The sequence below is a fragment of the Manis javanica genome, chromosome 8, assembly GCF_040802235.1.
Source record: "Manis javanica isolate MJ-LG chromosome 8, MJ_LKY, whole genome shotgun sequence".
Lineage (NCBI taxonomy): Eukaryota > Metazoa > Chordata > Mammalia > Pholidota > Manidae > Manis > Manis javanica.
Genome location: NC_133163.1, coordinates 115,549,265 through 115,569,704, shown reverse-complemented (window position 1 = coordinate 115,569,704; position 20,440 = coordinate 115,549,265). Strand labels below are relative to the sequence as shown.

The 20,440-nt window shown below is 47.8% G+C and overlaps 1 protein-coding gene across 1 annotated transcript in view; it reads right to left on the bottom strand.

Annotated features, from left to right (window-relative positions):
• Window positions 1-17,537: 17,537 nt before the first annotated feature.
• Window positions 17,538-20,440, bottom strand: part of SMAD6 (SMAD family member 6) — a 72,188-nt gene continuing 69,285 nt past the window's right edge. Inside the window, exon 4 of the mRNA XM_037010036.2 lies at window positions 17,538-18,520. Within this exon, the coding sequence (XP_036865931.2) occupies window positions 17,979-18,520 (542 nt within the window). The 3' untranslated portion in view covers window positions 17,538-17,978. The remainder of the gene's footprint in view (window positions 18,521-20,440) is intronic.

Genomic DNA, 20,440 nt, shown 5'->3' with positions numbered 1-20,440 from the left:
ACATATACATGTATTAATATATTATAATATCAACATGTATGTATATATTCAGCACTTTCTTTGCACCTGGGACTGAATTAGGGCTTACTACATAATGTCTATTTCTATGTAAATGAAGTCATATTATGCATATGTAGATTTACCTGCTTTTTCCCATTTGGCATTGTACCATGTTAACTCTTCCAAATATCAAAAATATTCTAAAACATGATATTTATGATACTTTACTTTATAAAAATAACACATGCTTATGGTAAAGTACATAGTCCAGAAAATTAGAAAGTAGAAAGAAAAAAACTCCAGTTGCATCTTATCTCCCCTCCCATTCTGTGAGGTGCAAATTGCCCTTAACAATTAAACATAACTTTTAAAGGCTGCACAGTATATCACGTAGATGTACCATCATTTCTTTAATTCCCTATTTTGGACGTTTAGACTATTTTAGGATTTTTGCTGTTAGAAAAAAGTGACTATTTCTCAGGAAAGATCCCCAGAGGCAGAATTACTGGAACAAAGGGCAAAAAACATTTTTAAGACTTTTGATCCATATTGAGAAACTGATTTCCTGAAGCCACCCCCTGTTTATAGTCCTGTTCATCATAGAAGAGCATTCATCTTGCTCATCTCACTTTATCTCAGCCCCAGTGAGCACTACTTAAAAAAAAAAAATGGTTTGGCCAAAGTGGTAAGTGGAAAATAACATCTCGTTATTTTAACTGAATCTTTTGTTTTCTAACAAGGTTAAACATCTTCTTGATCACTTAGTTTTAAACATAAACAAACTTAGTCACTTACATTTTTTCCTTTTGTTAATATTCTTTTCATGACCACTGCCCATTTTTTTCTCTTGAGGTTTTTAGATGTTTTTCTTTCTGATTTTCAAGTGCTTTTTATATATGTGTTTTTATTTTAATTCTATTGATGGTATGTTTGTATGCACAGAAGTTTCTAATTTAAGTATACAAATATATATATATATAATTTTTCCTTTATAAGTTCTTCCATTACTGCTGTGTTTAGAGAGACCCTTCCCATTCAGAGATCAAAATCATGAGCACTTTATTCTTGGTATTTTATGGTTTCATTGTTTTCACATTTTACAGTCTCATCCATCTGGAATTTATTTGGTTCTTTTGAATGAGGTGGAGATGTAGCTCTTCTCTCCCCTCTGCCCTCTGCCATCCCCTCAGTTTCCCCAGCACCACTTATTAAGTAAACTTTCCTTTCTAGGGGACTTTGTGAAGTGCAGCAGCCCCAGGCACTGTGCCATCACCACCTGAAGACACCCACAGTCCTCCAACAATACCTTCATCTTATATTCACCATGCACCAGGGCCCTCTGCTTCCCCCTAGGGACACAGAACCCAGCACAACACAGCTACCACCCTCAATTAGCAACCAAGCCAGAGAGAAATAGGCCAGTCAATAGACAACAGGCATTCACAGTAAAATGTGCCAGAGGCTTGAACAAGGAGGGACATCTGGGTGCTGTGTGAGGCTGGGCAGGCAGGGTTTGCCTGGCTGGGTGAGGGGATAGCCATTAGGGATGGGTCCCAGAGTAAAGAACAGAACACCAAGAAGTGAACATATTAAAGAAGACAAAGATATGCAGAGGTACGCAAAGGTAACCCAAATGGGTCTGGGTGGCTAGGGCCTGGGTGGGAGGAGACAGTTCTCACTATAGGCCATTTTGTATCACGTGCATGTATCTCCTAAGAAACATATTATATATTCATGGATGAGACTGCAAAATGTGAAAAACAATGAAATTATATATATAAATATTATATATTTAAATGAATAAAAAGGAGTTTGGCAATAAAGCAATGGAATGGGTAAAGGACATCTAGGGAGAGGAGACAGCATAAGCAAAGGCCTGGAGTCACAATTCAGTTCAGCCTATTTAGGAAAAACTTGGTTGAGCCTAAGGAGGGCGAGGGGCTGCAGACCAAGAAGGGTCTTAGATGTCCTGTAAGGGGACTGGACTTCAATGGGCAGCTAATGGAAGGCTTCATGCAGGGGAAGGACTTGGCCAGGGATCCCTCTGAAGATCCATCTGGCTTCAGCAGAGCATGGGGAGCAAAAGGGGCTCCTGGGGGCCTGTGGTGGGGCCACTGTGAGGCGGCTGTGGTAACATCACAGAAAGGGTTTGTTGTTCCCAGAGCCATGGTGGCCTGGGGCTGCCCCTTCCAGCCCAGGAGCCCCTCCTAAAGGAAGTTCAGCCTGTGGGCAGCTAGCCTCTAGTCACTTGTTGATCCCACCCACAGGAGAGGATTCTAGCCCACTCTGCCCAGACCCTAGCCTCAGAATGCTTGGCTTCTCTGGGGGTGAAAGTCAAGGATATTAAAAACCAGGGAGCGCAAGGGCAGGCAGACTTGGAAGCAGGAGCCATCTCAGCCCAGACCCTGGCTCTGTCCCTTACCTCCCACGAGATCTTAGGCGGATCACTGGACTCCTCTGAATCTCCTTTTGCCAAATCTATAAAATGGGGCAGACGTATCTGTGAAAGGGGTCAGCGTGAGTGTTCCACTAGCTAATGCACATGAGGGAGGGGCTCTGTGAAGTCCAATCCCACGGCTCTCAAGACGGTGAATGTTTTAGGGGGAAGCCTGGAAAAAGTACTGCTTAACCCAGAGGAATGTTCAGGGTTTCAGTAGCAGGAAGGCGGGAAGCCTCACAGCTGACAACAACAGTTCAGAAGGGAACCCTGGCCCCGGCTGTGGCCGACTGGCCCTTTCCGCTCTGTGGTCTTGCCATCCCAGGCCCTCTGTCAAGCCCTTCATCCTCTCCTCCTGGGCCACATGTCAGACCACGTCGGTGTTCACATCAGCACTCTAGTTTCCCAAAGCCCTTGCCTGCTCCTGAGTTCACTGGTTCCTTGCAACCACTCTTGAAACAGGTCTTTGACCCATTCCCAGATGAAGAAACTGAGACCCCCCCTACACACACACCATATGAGGAGCAGTATTGGAGAGCCCCCTGGCTGCCCCATGCTCGCCCTGCCTTCTAAGCCTCCCAATCACAGTGTCCAGAACCAGGGCACAAACCGAGAGGCATGAAATTAAATGGGTCAAGGTCTGAGAGGCACGTGAATGAACCCAGCTCCTTGGAGGAGGGAAAGGTGGAGTTCAGAGAGCCCGGAACAAGGGTCAGGCCGACCCTGTTACAGCCCAGCACCAGCACGGGGCTGTGTGACCTGAGGTAATTGTTCTCCTTCGCTTTTGCTTCTCCTGTAAAGCAGGCCTCATCCCACAGATGCTGAAGCCTTGCTGTGAGTGTGAAACAAGCAAACAGATGGTTTGTTATTCATTGCTGTTGTTTGTTCTTAGACTGCCTCCCAAAACTAGTCAGTCCAACTTGTTCTGCTTGCTGACACCACCGATCAGGTGGCATTTGTCAGTCCCACAGGGTGCCTGAGCAATGGCAGTGGGCCTACAGAGGATAACCAGAGGGGCAGACAGGTGTTTTGCATGGACGGTGCGAGAGTCAGGGCTCTCTCGTGCTGTTTCTCATAACTTCTTGGTCTGGGGGGACAGTTAAGAGAAATGGCCATCAAATCACAGGCAGAGCTGCCTGGAGGGGGGATGGCTCACCCAGCAATCAGTATATTAAGCACTTGCACCGGTGTGGAAGGGCCGCCCAGTGCACTGCCCACTGCGAGGAAGGCCCTGGTGTCTGTCTAAGGCTATTCCTTCCCAAGGGCTGGGGTGTCACTCCGCCTCCTCTACCACAAATGCCGTGTGTTCTACTTCTGTGCCTATGACCTCACCTTTTCCCCAATCATCTCCTCCTCATACCCAGGCCTTTCTCCCAGAAAGCCCAGGCACAAGAGCGACAGGGCATTGTTACACATTTTTATACATATTTATAAATTTTATAAAACCTAACCAGAATTCAGCTTGAATCCCCTTTCAGCCAGACTGCCAGGCATAGATTGCATGACCTAGGCTAGTTCCTTGGGGAAAGTAAGAAGGAGCACCCCAGGAAAGGCTAGAGTAGAATTTCAAATTTCAAAACAGGTCCATATAACCGGGCCCTCCTCCTCCCCACCCCACCTTTTCATCCTAGTCATCACCCGGGAGGTGGCCCAGAGTACATGGTCCCTTTCTGGGGTAGGCACAATGACCAAACTACCTTGCTCAGATGTATGGACCAAGAGGAGATAAGGGAGGTAGAGGTGGGACTTGGACGCAGCAAGACTGTCCTTGTGGATGGCAGGGAACAGGAAGGTCATTGAACACCTCGACTGTCACACAGTGGAGTGTCTTCTGTGATAAAAGGCACACCAATATCAGACTACAATGGTCCAGAAAGCTGAAAACATGACACAAGTTGGTTTCACGGGCTGGAAGTGTGGCCAATCAGACTGAAACAGCAATACATAACCTGAAAATACGTCAACGGGGGAGGCACCACCCATAGCCACCAGACAGGGTCAAGGGTCCAAGGCAGTGACTCCACCGTAAGCAGGTAGGAACCATGCCCACTGCAAGGCAGCCAGGTCACCTCTTGGCAGGAGTCACGGGCCTGGTGTCCAGCATAGAAACAGGGAGTCCTTCACTTGTATGGGTCTCTGAGGGTAGGAGCGTGGCCGCATCTGGTAGGATGGTGCATCCAGGCAGCAGCTGGTGCAGCCCGGGCAGGGCACGCATGCAGTCAGTCTCATCAGAGAACAGACCCTCCCCATGGACATCTACAGGAGTGACCCCGCACAGTTTGTGACCCTAGAGAGGTGTGTCTTTAATCTGTCAGCCTGTAGTTTTCCAAGTGGCAGACGAAACAGCCAGGTTATTACTCTACCCAAGAGACAGTGAACATACAACAAGCTTCATCAAATGGAGTGTTGGCTGGAGCGGTGAGAACAGTCTTGAGTTCTGCCCACTGAGCAGGGTGGCTGCACCCATTTTCAGTTCTGCAGAGCCAGCACTGAGGTGGAATAGCCACAGCTGCCCAGGGGACTCCATTGGGACAAACCCGACCTGCAGCAGCAGGAACCCTAATACTAGTCAATTCTTCCCTGGGAGTTTGTCTGCCACAGGGAAATTTCCCCTTATTGGTCAAAATTCCCTTAGAGCAGGCAAGACCCACTTACAGCCTTTTATTGTCATCTTGGGGTGGATCTAAAGTTGGCATGATAGACAAGAGCAGTCATCCTTCCTCAGTGAGATGTGCCCCACCCTCTCATCTCCACGTGAAGCAGCCCAAGGTCTAAGGACCTTTCTGGCTGCTGCCCTTAGCAGTTGTGGGCCTTACTCCTTTCTCTCTCAGTGTAATGCCATCTCCACAACTGCTACCTCAGAGGCAGTAGCTCCTCTGCTCACCCAGGACAATCCTACTGGTCCCTGTTTTGAGAGGGAGGGAGTAAAACTGGCCCCTAGATTGATGAGGAAGTCCCACCACCCAAAGGAGAGTCAGCCACAACAAGGGCACCATTTTGGCGGTTAGTTATCTTTGAACCTACTTCCCAGTACGCACCCTACAGTCACCACTTCCCAATGCCTCCTCATTAAAAGATAGCCATTAAGTATATGGCCCTTTATTGCCCACTTGGCCATACAATTTTCTCAACATGTTTACTACTGATTTCCATGGACTTCCCTCAAAATCCCATTAATTGTCTTGTGAGGCACTCATGTTTCCCCTTCTAGAAAGCCATGTCTCTATCAGCATCCCATCCTCATCACTGTCAAAACTGTGAAGGAGATGAGATTTTACCCTCTTTGCAAATAAAAAGTCAGCTTGCTCTGTTTCCTGGATGCTGGCAGAAGATACAAGACTCCTTGGTCAGAGACAGCAGACTTCTATTACTCATGGCACAGCTAGCAGCATGAGTGTCATGTTTGCATTTGTTTCTTGAGGTACAAAGAGAAACAGGTGACACCTGCACACTCCACAGGGTGCTTTATAGAAGAGAAGCCTTGAGCTTAGGGAACCCAAATCTTTTATAATGGATAGTAAACATCCCTGCCCTCTGCATGTCTCTATCTCCATCTTCTAAGGCTATTAGCTATCATATATCCTTGAAGAGATAGTCTAGAATAAAGATCAGTGCCTTTGCTTGCAAGATTTGCAGTGAAAACCATGGAGAATTGTCTCCCAGCACTACATGGTTTCTCAGTTGGTCCCTACATGATAAAGGATATCATTCCCATTTCATTTAATTAATTTTTTTAAATTAAATTCTAGTTGACATACAATATTAGCTTCAGGTGAACAGCATAATGATTCAACAATTACATACATTATAAAATGCTCACTACCATAAGTGTAGTTACCATCTGTCACCAAAGTTATTATAATATTATTGATTATATTCCCTATGCTGTACTTCTCATCCCAGTGGCTTATTTATTTTATAAGGGGAAATTTGTACTTCTTTATCCCCTTCACCTCTTTCGGCCATCTCCCCATCCCCTGCCTCCCAGTAACTGTGATTTGTTCTTTGTATTTATGAGTCTCCATTACTGTTTTGTTTGTTTTGTTTTTTAGATTCTATATGTAAGTGAAATCATATGGTACTTGTCTCTGTCTGGCTTATTTCACTTAGCATAATACCCTCTAGGTCCATCCATGTTGCTGCAAGTAGCAGATCTCATTCTTTTTTATGGCTGAGTAGTATTTCATTGTATATATGTATCATAGCTTCTTTATCTGTTCATCTGTCCATGGACACTTAGGTTGCTTCCATGTCTGATATATTGGAAATAATGCTAAAGTAAACATAGGGGTGCCTATATCTTTCTGAATTAGTATTTTCATTTTCTTTTGGTAAATATCCAGAAGTGGAAATACTGGGTCATAGTTCTATTTTCAATTCTCTGAGGCGTCTCCATATTGTTTTCCACAGTGGCTACACTAATTCACATTCCCACCAACAGGGTAGGAGGGCTCCCTTTTCTCCACATCCTCACCAACACTTGTTATTTCTTGGCTTTTTGACACTAGCCATTCTGACTGGTATGAGCTGACATCTCATTGTGGTTTTGATTTGCCATTTCCCTGATCTGTTGGCCATCTTTATGTCTTCTTTGGAAAAATGTCTATTTAGTTCCTCTGCCCATTTTCTTTTATCTTTTTTTAATTAAGGTATCACTGATATACCATCCTATGAAGGTTTCACATGAACAACATTGTGGTTTCAACATTCACCCATATTATCAACTCCCCACCCACCCACCCCATTGCAGTCACTGTCTATCCTCTGCCCATTTTCTAATTGGCTTATTAGTTTTGTGGTCATTGAATTGTACGAATTCTTTACATATATTGGATATTAACCCCTTACTGGATATATCATTTGCAAATATCTTCTCCCAGTCAGCAGGTTGTCTTTTTGTTTTGCTAATGGTTTCCTTTGCTGTACAGAAGAATTTTAGTTTGATGTAGTCCCACCTGTTTATTTTTGCTTTTGTTTCCCTAGCCTGGTAAGACATGTCCAGAAAAAATTGCTGAAGCCAATGTCTAAGACTTTCCTGCCTATGTTTTATTTTAGGAGTCTTATGATTGCAGGTTGTACATTTAGGTCTTTGATCCATTTTGAGTTTATTTTTGTGTATGGTATAAGAAAGTGGTCGAGTTTCATTCTTTTGCATATAGCTGTCCTGTTTCTCCAAGACCATTTATTGAAGAGACTGTCTTTTCCCCATTGTTAATTCTTGCCTCCTTTGTCATATATTAATTATGTATGTAAGCATGGGTTTATTTCAGGGTCATCTTTTCTGCTCCATTGATCTATTTGTCCGTATTTGTTGCAGTACCATACTGTTTCAGTTAGTGTAGCTTTGTAGCATAGTTTGATCTGGGAATGTAATATTTCCAGCTTTTTTCTTCTTTCTCAAGATTGCTTTGGTTATTTGGGGTCTTCTGTAGGTCTATACAAATTTTAGGATTATTTGTTCTAGCTCTGTGAAAAATGCCATTGGTATTTTGATAGGGATCATGTTCAATCTAGAGACCACTTTCATGGTATGGACATTTTAGCAATATTAATTCTTCCAATCCATGAGCACAGTATGGTTCCATTCTTTTGTGTCATCTTCAATTTCTTTCAATAATATCTTAGCTCAGAATATAGGTCTTTCACTTCCTAGGTTGAATTTATCCCTAGGTATTTAATTCTTCTTGAGGCAATTGTAAATGGGACTGTTTTCTTAATTTCTTTTTGCTAGTTCATTATTAGTATACAGAAACACAACAGATAACTCATCCCCATTTTACATAAAAGAAAAACAAGGCCCAGAGGAAACACATGAAATGCCCAAGTTCAAAGTGATGAGCAAATGGTAGAGCCCTTCAAACCACTGCCCATGGGCTTTCCCTTCTCTTGAAAGCTGGCCTCTCCATTCTTAGCAGCAGCAGCTTGGGCATAAGGCTTGATGGAAAAGATGGTGAATCACTCTATTCAAAGATGGATGTCACTTCCTCAATATGTCCTCTCTCCCCAGCCATGCCAAATTCAAGAACAGACTCACCTCACTCAAAGGCCTTTGGCATCTCCTGGTCACTTGGGAGCCAACCCCCACCACCTAGAAGCTGTCACAGAAGATGTCTCATGACATCACGTTGCTTGGACTAGGACCAGGCCGTCCAGAGCCCACCCCTAGCAGAGCACCCCTGGGAATCTCCAGCCTCAGATCAAACAGAATGGGATCCCAAATATGTGGACTGACAGTTCCTCAACTTCAAATCCCATGTGACTTAAGCTGGTTCTTCTTCCCTGCAAGTCATGGCAGGAACACCCATAAGCAAGGCCAGGGCAAGTGGTCCCAGTGGTCAGACCTCAGCCCCCTGGAGCCCCAGAGTGAGGAGAGCCCAGGAGCCAGCCAAGAGCTGTCACCAAGGCAGCCCCGGTGCCGCTCAGCTTGCTGGGGATCTGATGTGGTTTTAGATGTTCATCGACATTATATTTTGGGCAGCACAAAGCAAAGGATTCTTAGAGAGTCAAAATAGTTGTCGTCAGAGACAGAAGTGGCAATATCCTTGCCCCATGGGTAGAGAAGGAAAGGAAAGAAGGAGCACGGGTGGGCATGGGGTCACCATTTCCGAAGGGTTTGCTTCCAATACATGTACTTAGAAAACACCAAAATGCTGCCCATGTTTGACAATTTAAGGAACTCAGCCAACACTGAATAGTCCATGGAAGAGAGTTTTTTTTCTCTCCTCTACAAAAACTCATGAATAGATGTGTTTCTGTTAAAATGTTAAGGAAAGTGCATTTTGGACCTCATGCATGTATGCAGTATTGTTTGTGTGTGTGTTTTTCTAGACATTCCTAAAGCGGCATTTTGTTCATTGCTCAATGATGAGGAGTAGAAAGCAAAACTATTAAAAATAAACATTTCCAATTATTTTGCTGGTTCAAACAAAACCCATGCACATATACACACTCAAAGCTAGTAACAAACATAATATTTTAAAAATTCAACAAATGCTAAATATTCCTCACTATTTAGAATAGGAGCCAAGTCCTATTCTAACAGCTTCACAAATATCAACACAGTATTCAATCTTCCTAACCACCCTATGAGTGGTATGGACGGGGCATATTCTTCTGCCCATTCTAACAGATGAAGAAACTGAAGATCAGAGAGACCTGAAGTAACTTGCCCAAGGTCACTTAGCTAGAGGCAGAGCTGGGCCTGGAGCCCCAGGAGTTGCCTCCAAAGCCTGTGTGCTCAGCAGCCTTGGAAAGTCAAGTTCAGAAATGCTGCCACCAGCAGGGTCGGGGGTGGGAACACAAGCTCTGGAAGCCGAGAGATCTGGGTGGAAATCCTAGTTCTGATACTTACTAGCTGTGTGACCTTAGGCAAGTTGCTTAACTTCCCTAGCCTCATCTATAAGAAGGCTAAGATTAAGTGAGATGATACAAAATGCCTAGTATATAATAAGTCCCTCAGTAAATGATAACCGTTACTATTATTGTAAATCAAAGGAAGAATTATGTTACTAGTCACCTTCCTGGCTCTTCCCAGCAGGTCTCATATGGAAAAATCTTCCCCAGCTGCTTCTCTTGGGATATAAGATCTTTGAGTCAACAGGAGGGACTGTCTAGAGCCACTGGGCTCCCCCAGAATGTACCTCGAGACATCCAGTTTAGACTTTATATTTTCAAGGGGAAACTGAGGCCCAGATATGAAGGAGACTCTCCCAGCATGTCTTAGCCAGGTCTTCCATGGTGCCTCAGGGAGTCCAAGGAGGTCATATCAAAAACCATCCGTCTCTGCTCAACCCATGGGCTCCTGGTCTCATGCTCAGAAATTCTAGGCATTTTATCTAACCCTACTCGCCGCCCTGTGACCTGCTTTGAAAGCAGTCAGTGAGCTATGTGAGGCTGCTCCAGCCTATAACCCAGGTGACAATCAGCCTTGACTAGATACCCACTACCCAGCACCCTCTACCAATCCCCAGTGGGGCCAAGGTGACACGCAGCTTCCTCTGAGTTAGCCAGGCTGCTGGAAGTCAGCTAAGGCTTCAAAGTCCCAGGGGGAAGAATTGGCCTTCTATTAAAAACATAGGGAACTCTCATCTCAGGGATGCAAGGATGGTATAACATTCGAAAATCCATCAGCATCATCCACCACATCAACAAAAAGAAGGGCAAAAACCACATGATCTTCTCCATAGACACTGAAAAAGCATTTGATAAAATTCAACATCCATTCATGATAAAAACTCTCAACAAAATTGGTATAGAAGGCAGGTACCTCAACATAATAAAGGCCATATATGACAAACCCACAGCCAGCATCACACTCAACAGCAAGAAGCTGAAAGCTTTTCACCTATGATCGGGAACAAGACAGGGATGCCCACTCTCCCCACTGTTATTCAACATAGTACTGGAGGTCCTAGCCATGGCAATCAGACAAAACAAAAAGTACAAGGCATCCATATTGGTAAAGAAGAAGTCAAACTGTCACTATTTGCAGATGACATGATATTGAACATAAAAAACCCTAAAGACTCCATTCCAAAACTACTAGATCTAATATCTAAATTCAGCAAAGTTACAGGATACCAAATTAATACACAGAAATCTGTTGCTTTCCTATACACTAATGATGAACTAGCAGAAAGAGAAATCAGAAAAATAATTTCATTCACAATTGCATCAAAAAGAATAAAAGACCCAGGAATAAACCTAACCAAGGAAGTGAAAGACTGCTACTACAAAGCCACAGTAATCAAGACAATTTGGTACTGGCACAAGAACAGACCCACAGACCAGTGGAACAGACTAGAGAGTCCAGACATTAACCCAAACATATATGGTCAATTAATATATGATAAAGGAGCCATGGACATACAGTGGGAAAATGACAACCTCTTCAACAGCTGGTGTTGGCAAAACTGGACAGCTACATGTAAGAGAATGAAACTGAATCACTGTCTAACCCCATACACAAAAGTAAATTTGAAATGGATCAAAGACCTGAATGTAAGTCATAAAACCATAGAATTCTTAGAAAAAAACATAGACAAAAATCTCTTGGGCATAAACATGAGTGACTTCTTCATGAACGTATCTCCCCTGGCAAGGGAAACAAAAGCAAAAAATGAACAAGTGGGACTATATCAAACTAAAAAGCTTCTGTAAAGCAAAGGACACCATTAGTAGAACAAAAAGGCATCCTACAGTATGGGAGAACATATTCATAAATGACAGATCCAATAAAGGGCTGACATCTAAAATATATAAAGAGCTCATGCACCTCAACAAACAAAAAGCAAATAATCCAATTAAAAAATGGGCAGAGGATCTGAACAGACACTTCTCCAAAGAAGAAATTCAGATGGCAAACAGACACACGAAAAGATGTTCCACATTGCTAATCATCAGGAAAATGCAAATTAAAACCACAATGAGATATCACCTCACACCAGTAAGGATCGCCACCATCCAAAAGACAAACAACAACAAGTGTTGGTGAGGTTGTGGAGAAAGGGGAACCCTCCTACACTGCTGGTGGGAATGTAAATTCGTTCAACCGTTGTGGAAAGCAGTATGGATGTTTCTCAAAAACCTCAAAATAGAAATACCATTTGACCCAGGAATTCCACTCCTAGGAATTTACCTTAAGAATGCAGCAGCCCAGTTTGAAAAAGACAGATGCACCCCTATGTTTATCGCAGCACTATTTACAATAGCCAAGAAATGGAAGCAACCTAAGTGTCCATCAGTAGATGAATGGATAAAGAAGAGGTGGTACATATACACAATGGAATATTATTCAGCCATAAGAAGAAAACAGATCCTACCATTTGCAACAACATGGATGGAGCTAGAGGGTATTATGCTCAGTGAAATAAGCCAGGCGGAGAAAAACAAGTACCAAATGATTTCACTCATCTGTGGAGTATAAGAACAAAGAAAAAAACTGAAGGAACAAAACAGCAGCAGAATCACAGAACCCAAGAATGGACTAACAGTTACCAAAGGGAAAGGGACTGGGGAGGATGGGTGGGAAGGAAGCAATAAGGGGGAAAAAGGGGCCTGACTATTAGCAGACATAATGTAGTGGGGGGGGCACAGGGAGGGCTGTGCAACACAGAGAAGACAAGTAGTGACTCTACAGCATCTTACTACGCAGATGGACAGTGACTGTAATGGGGTATGTGGGGGGGACTTGATGGTGGGGGGAGCCTAGTAAACATAATATTACTCATATAATTGTAGATTAATGATACCTAAATAAATAAATAAAATACATAGGGAACTCAACAAGGACACTACACTCAATGCCACAAACTGTACACTTAAAAATGTTAAAATGACAAATTTTACAACATTTAAAAAAGCATAGGGAAGGTGAAAAGTTTCTAGAGCTGGGTGGTTGGTGATGGTTGTACAACGATGCAAATGTGCTTAATGCCACTGAACTGTCCACTTAAAAATGGTTAAACTAGTTAATTTTATGCTATATACATTTTACTACGATTGAAAACAAACAAAACCAAAACACGATCTGCACCTCCGCCCTTGTTGCTGCTCACGCACTTTGCTCAGGCTAATGCCGGCTTCACGGAGCCTTTGCCGCATTGCTGAGAGGCCAGCTCTGGAAGGAGCTCCAAGTCATAAGTTTGGCTCCTATTGATTGCTGCTTTGCTGTGCAACCCTGGTTAGTGCCCTGCCCTCTCTGAACCTAAGTTCAGTGATAATGATGGAACTAGATGCACTCTAGGGCCCTTTCCGGCTTGGACGTACCCAGGGTCTGTGTTCTAAATCATGGAAGGGACACCCCCCAACCCCCAAACCAGGCCATCCCTGAGCATGTAGAATAAGGCTGCAGAACCTAAGCCCCCAGAACCTGGGGCTTGAAGGCTGGAGGGGGTGAAGGTTCTTAGGGGCCCATAAGGAGAAAGCAGCTGGAGTTGTCATGGAGGCACACAATACTAATAAACACCCACCCCGGATGCCCACTTGGTTCTTTAGAGTTTATAAAACACTCCCACATCCATTACATCCATGGCCTTTTCATTCTGCAGACATCCAGGGAGCGCAGCCCCTGTGCCCAGCACAGGGCTGTCCCTGAGCTCTCTGGCTTCCAGGTGTCTCCCTGGGAGGACAGCAGGGCAGCAGTGTGGTCAGAGCTTGGATCGGGCAGGCTGGGGTATGGTCAGGAAGAGGGGACAGCTTGGGCACAGTCCTGGGAGAGAGATCTGGAGTGTGGTGTTTGAAGGTGATTGGCCAGACAGATTCACTCAGGGCCTCACAGGCCACTCTGAGAGGTGGTTCTTTATTTCAGGGCACAGGGAGTCACCGAGAGGTCATTGTCGTACAGAGGAGGCACCCCATCAGATTTGGGTGCCGACCATCACTCTGAATGGAGAGTGGATTGGAGGTAGCAGGAGAGGGGCAGGAGGCCCAGTTAAGAGGCCATAGAGGCTGTCTGGGAGTAGGTCCTGGTGTCCCCAACTACAGATGTGCCAGTGGACCAGTGGCTCCACTTTCCAGCTGAGGAAACAGGTTCCCACAGGTCAGGTGGTTGCCTGAAGTCAAGAGTGAGCTAAGGGATCTGGATTTCAGGCCTCATATATGCTGAGTCCCCAACCAAAACTTTTCTCACCAACCTGAGCTGCCTACCAGGCCCCACAATAATCCTAGTGGTCCCTTGCTGAGAGGTTAACAGCCTGTCCAAAGGCCTAACCCTTCTCCATAAGCCTAGTCAGTCACTGGATGGCACCCCCACTCCTCCAGGCCTGAGCCTGCATTGGCACAGGAGGCAGGGGCGGGCAGTGAGCCCCACCCACGTGGCTTCCCAGGGCCAGCTGGGCCAGACCCCCATCACACTCTCCAGAGAACGGGCCTTGTTTAGAAAGCGTCTCCTTTGGAGCCTGAGTCACTGGGTCTCTGGGTGGTCTGGGAGAAGCCGCAGTTACCGTGAGCACCGTGACTGGGGAGGGGGAGGACAGCAGGCCCTGCCACCACCTGTGCCCTCAGCAACCCAGCCTATTGTCTGGGACTTGATTTCTCCATTTGTAAACTGAGGGGCTGGAACTGGAATCTCAGGCCCCCATGAGGAAAGAAAGAGCCATAAAGCCTTCCCCAACACTCGAGGCTACTACATGGGCTCAGGGAGGTCCTCAGCCTCATGGAAGGACAGGCCTGGGAGCAAGATAGCTTTCAGATTGACGCCCCTGGGCTCCCTGAAAACAGTCCTCAGGCTCCAAGACCATCCTTGAGGAACAGGCCCGGCCCAGTGGAACCAATCACAACCAGCGCTTAGGAGGAGCCCCAGCAGGCATCTGAGACAGAAGGCTTGCTCCTTCCCCCAGAAAGCGTGGGCACATGGCAGCGCATGTGACCAGTTTCCCCATGTGAGAAAGGGCAATAACAGAATATGCAACCACCACAGAGGTTCTCAGGAAGACTGGACGTGTGAAAGATGCTCACAGAAAGGCTCGCAAATGGTGAGTTAATGTTCTTAGTTAATTGACTCCAGCCCTTCCTTCCACAGAACCACTCAGCACTGCTCAGTGCTTGAGAGGAGGACCGAGGCCTGGACAGAGCAGGACAGCAGAGGAAGCTGGGCCTTAGCGAGCATCAAGCCTGATGGAGGAGAGTTGGGCTGGCAGGGGGACCATGGGAAAGTTTTCCTTGAAGGACAGTGTGGCCTGTCAGGCTTAACTCCGGACAGAATCAATGACATCTGTCTACACAGGTACCCTCTGAGGATCTGAGAGATGGGCAAAGGGTGTCACTGCTCGATCTGCACAGAGCAGACCCTGTGCTGGGAGGCAGGAGACCTGCGTCATGTCCGAGTACCCACATTGACAGGCTTGCTGACGTGCTCTGGCCTGTTTCCTCACCTATAAAATGGTAGTGTCTGTCCCGGTCACACTTGCTCCCTAATGACGGGGAATTATGATCACCGCCTCCACACCCAGGTGGTATGGTGTGACTGGCTGCTTCCTCTCAAGAGATGGCACTGGTGGGCACTATGCTCTGGGAGCCGGGATGGCCTCAGGGCTCACCTGCCCCATCCCACCTGCAGCCTGGCCTTCCTTCTGGGGGCCCCTACAAGGAGCTTCTTGGAGCCCAGCTGTGATCCCCTCCCTGGTCCACTCAGAAACTAGCTCACCTACTGCACCCTAAGGGTCACCTCAGCTCACCTGGACATCTGAGGCTCCCTTTCCAGCCCTGGCCCTGCCTTCAGAACAGGTGATATGCTCAGATGGTGGGCCAGGTGCTGTGTGCTCAGTCCTCCCAATGCACTCCTACTACTGTGGTGGGAACAATTTTATCCCATCTTACAGTTGGTACCACTGAGGCACATTGTGAAGTCTCTGACATCACTGCAAGTCAGATCCACTGTAAGGATCTGAACTCAGGCAACCTGGCTGCAGAGCACAAGGGCCTAAGAGTCCCCTCTCCTGGCCCCTGGGTGCTCCATGCAACAGGGTTCCCCTGGTTTCTGCTGCTCCCACGGCACGGCTCCTTTGCTCTTGTCCCCAGCCCACCAGTGTGCCACTCATCTGTCCTAGGGGGCCTCCTAATTCAGCTCCTCAGTCCCATGGAATGGGATCCTCACTCCATCTTGAACTCCAATAATTGCCTGAGCTCAAGGAGCCTCCCACGCTGACCCCTTATCAGGAATACACCAGCGAGGCAGGGAAGGGCCTCAGCGTGGGATACCCTGGTGGGACCAGCAGTCAGCAGCAGCCAACCCAGGGGTACCAGTGCATCTTGGTATGGGGACAGGATTAGCAGGAGTGGGGAAAGAGTCCATTGGCAAAGTGATGGTTTATTTCTTAGAGGATGTGATGGCCATGATCCCCACCTCCTGGCATTCACATTCTTATGTAAACCCTCCCACATCATAGTAAGAATGGCTCCTGTGATTAACAGAATATGGCAGAAGTGAATGGTATGTCACTTGCAGGATGCTATAAAAGATGGCAGTTCCACTCTTGGTCTCTCTTTCAATTCAGTTGCTCTGGGGGAAGCCACCGCCTGAGCAGCCCAGCGGAGAGTCCTGTGTGGTGAGGGACCGGGCTTTCCAGCCAACAGCCATGTGAGCGAGCTTGGAAATGGGTCCTCCGGGCCCAGGCAAGCCTCGAACGACTGCAGCCTGGCTGACAGCCTGAACACAGCCTCAGGAGACCAAACCAGGAGCACCCAGCTACACTGCCCCTATCCCTGAAGGCAGAAACTGTGGGAGATAACAAATGCCAGCTGTTTCAGGCGGCTAACTTTTTGGGTAATTTATTATGCAGCAATAGATAATACCCAGGACTGCTCAGAACATTTAGTACGCTAATGTGAATCTCTAAGAAAGATGATACGCAGTGTAACATTCCCCTCAGTTATGGGGTCAAGGAGACCTTCTTTTTGGACTTTCTCAAAAGAGAAAAAATGATTGAATATTGGCTTTGGTCCCATAATTAGATGTAACTTCTAACCTTGGTCTGATGAGCTAGTTATTTACCCTTGAGAATCTCAACTTTCCCTTTTTATGGAAGAGAAAGAAACCACCTACCTTGGCATAAATCATGAACACAGTCCCAGAAGAGCAGGTTCTGAGCTGTTTGGAAGGAGGGGGGTGATGGCAGAGAAGGCGGCTTCTTCTCTGTGTTCTAAGAGGAAATTCACCTTGGGGCTCAGGTGGGTTCCACAAGGTTGTAGGTGTGCCCAAGGCCCCCCATCTCACTCTTCCTCAGGCCATTTCCCCAAAGTGTGATTTTTTTCAGTTTGTGCACAGCTCAAAAACGGGAGGCATGACGTGAGCCTCCACCATCAGACGGAAGAGCTTGTTCAGGACGGAGGGCCCGAACTCTCTCTTCTTCCCGCCGCATCCCGTGGACACACGCAGCCACAGGCAGGAAGGAGTAACAGAACCTTCCCTAGCCTTAGGGTAAACCTGTGTGCTCCCTCCCTTGGCAATTTATTCCCTCTGCTCTTTTTCTGGGAAAAGATTGAAATCAAATTTCAGGATGCCTGGTGGGTCAGAAACCGGGTCAGAAACCCGGGTCAGAAACCCACGGAAACCCTGCATGTTCCTCTTTATGAAAAAGAAGACGGTTTAAAAAAAAAAAAATTATAATGCAAATACTTTTATTATCAATGAGTGACTGGTATTAGCTTTTTGTCTGGGCATTAATATTTCAAAAACCATACACCAAACCCAGGCTTTTCCACCTAGCTCTGCTGTATCTTTTTCTTTAAAACAAAACAAAAAACATAAAGAAGAGGAAGGAGGAAAAGAAAGAAAATATACCTGTATTGAAAGAATTATAAGCCAAAGTGCGTCTTTCTTGTTTTGTCCATATACACACATTGCACCATACATAAATAATTACATTGTAAAAATGACTCCATAATTACAAGTATAATATATATTTCCATATAATATATAAAACTTTATATTAAATCTAGGTAGCTGATATTTGGGGGTTTCGTCCATGGGGACCGTGTCTCGGGGCACCAGCCCCCCCGCCGTGGGGCAGGTGGCAGGGGCCTTGGGCCTTCGCGGCTGCCGCTATCTGTGGTTGTTGAGGAGAATCTCAAGCCAGCAGGGACAGGAGGTGATGAACTGCCGGGAGTAGCAGGGCCCCCAGCCCTTGGCGAAGCTGATGCGGACGCTGTTGGGGTCGTAGGGGCCGTCGGCGGTGTCGGGCTCGGGCCCGTGCTGGAGCAGGCCGGAGCGCTCGAAGTCGAACACCTTGATGGAGTAGCCAGGCGGCACCTTGCGCACCACGAGGGCGCGGCCGCCGGGCGCGTCCAGCGTGGGGGAGTTGACGAAGATGGGGTGCTCGCCGCGGTTGTACGCCCACACGCCATCGGGCTCCTTGCTGAGCAGGATGCCAAAGCCGATCTTGCTGCGCGTTCGCCGCACCGACTCGCTGCGCTGCTCCAGGTTGAGCTGGCCCAGGCAGAAGCCGCTGCCCTGAGGTAGGTCATAGAAGATGCTGACGGCCTGGTCGTACACCGCGTAGAGGCGGCCCACACGTGTCCGGTGCTCCCAGTATGCCACACTGCACCAGTGGCTCGGCTTCGTGGCATCCGGAGACATGCTGGCGTCTGCAGGGCAAGCACAGGGCACAGGGGTGTTACTGGCCAGAGGAGGAGGTGGAAAGCAGAGGACAGCAGAGGCGGCCCTGCTGCCTGGATGGCTGGGGCTTCTAGCATTCAGCAGACATGCACACGTCCTGCATGCCAGGCTGTCCTCAAGAAATGCCCCACACAGCAGGCTGTCCACCCATCCACATGCACATAAAAGAGAAAACCAAGGTTATGAACCTGCAGAGAAGTCAAGGCACCTATTATGTGCTAGGTGCCACCAGTACGCAAACATGAGCCACACCCAGCTACTGCCCTTAGAACTTTACAAGCTAGCAGGAGACAGACACTCATACCCCCAAAGGTGGGACTAGAGGGCTCCAGGTGCTATGTGTGGCACTTCTGACTCCACGTGTGACTTCCCCGGGTCCTCCAGTCACGGTGTGAGAAGGCCACTTTCTCCTCATTTTAGAGATAAGGATCCAAGACTTGGCAGACACCAGCAGCCTGCCCAGGGCCACACAGCCAGTGAGTGGCACAGCCAGGATTTGACCTGGTCAGTCTAAAGCTAGTAAGCTGTTAGGGAGCAATCACCACTCAGAGGCCACTCAGGCACGGCCAGTCCTGGGGCCGGGTGGGGGAGCTGCACCCAGATTCCTTCCAGCAGGAATCAGGGCTGCCTGACTGCCTCCAGACTCTGCCTTGAGCGCGATGCCGAGTCTCCCAGTAACTCCCAGCCCTGGCTCCTCAGGGGGATTTCTTGGTGGGAAGTGCAGGTTTTCACGAGAACTGCAGCCACCTCTGTGAGACAGATGCTGAGGGCCTCCAAGTGCTAAAGACAACCACTTGCAGGGGGGTGCTGCTTCTCTCTGGGCCTCAGTTTCCCCCCAGACGGCAAAGGGATAGCCTGGATGACGACTGGAATTCCTTCTCACTCCAGCTTGAGGCGCCCCTGTGTGTCTGATGAATCTAATGATTTTCTGAGAGCCGACCTAAGTTCACACATAAGCTGGGACGTGGCTGAAAGGGGAGTCCCATCCTCACGGCTCTCACGTGCGGCCAGCTTCTCGGCTTCAAGCCTTCCTTGCCATCCCGCCCTTCCTTGGAGCTCCTGGCTCCAAGCAGCAAGTGGGCGAGGCGTTCCCGTACAGGTTCCTGGCTGGGGCTTCAGCGCCGATGGAGCCGTCCCACCAGAGCAGGGCCCTGAGGAGGGCTCAGCAAGGACCTTAAGGTTCGGCTTCTCCAAGAGAGACCGATCAAAGTCCAGCCAAACCCGAGGGAGAAAACACTGCGAACACCTGCAAGCCAGGAGCCTAGGAGAGGTCAGCTGCCTGCCTCCACCCAGCCCAGCCTAGCAGTCCCAGAGCAGCACGGTGACAGGGCCCCCGACGACCTCTCCTCTTCTGTGCGGGGAGGCCTGCCTTGACACCTAGCAGGAAACCGCCCGAGGGACTTCTGTGGGGCTGCCAGCTCTGCTCGGGCCTTGGGCTAGGCAATCCCACAGGGTGTGCCCCTCACCCTCTGCTGGGCATTAAGGTCCCAGCCACAGGTCCCCAGGCCAGCCCCATTCTGCCTCACAATCCCTGTCCAGGCCCCTCATGGTTCTGGCTGGTGGGGGGTGGGTGGGTAGGGGGGAAGAGGCTCTACTCTCTGTCCTCTCCTCACTGGGCCCTTGGCCAGTCCCAGCCAGGAACACCCCAGGCCACTGCTCCTCTCTCCACACAGTCCGTCTGGGGGTCCCCAAGAGCAAGGAGAGAAGCAGCATCCCAGCCTGGCCAAGAAACTCCAGCACCAACCTTTTCACCAAGCAACAATTCCTTTGGTGCCCTAGACACAGAGAGGTGGGGACGCAAAGAAGGTGGGCTGGACAATGGCGGGCACAGGAAGGCGACAGGCAGCCCTGAGCGCCTTCCATGAGCCAGGCGCCTCTTCCTCACAGCA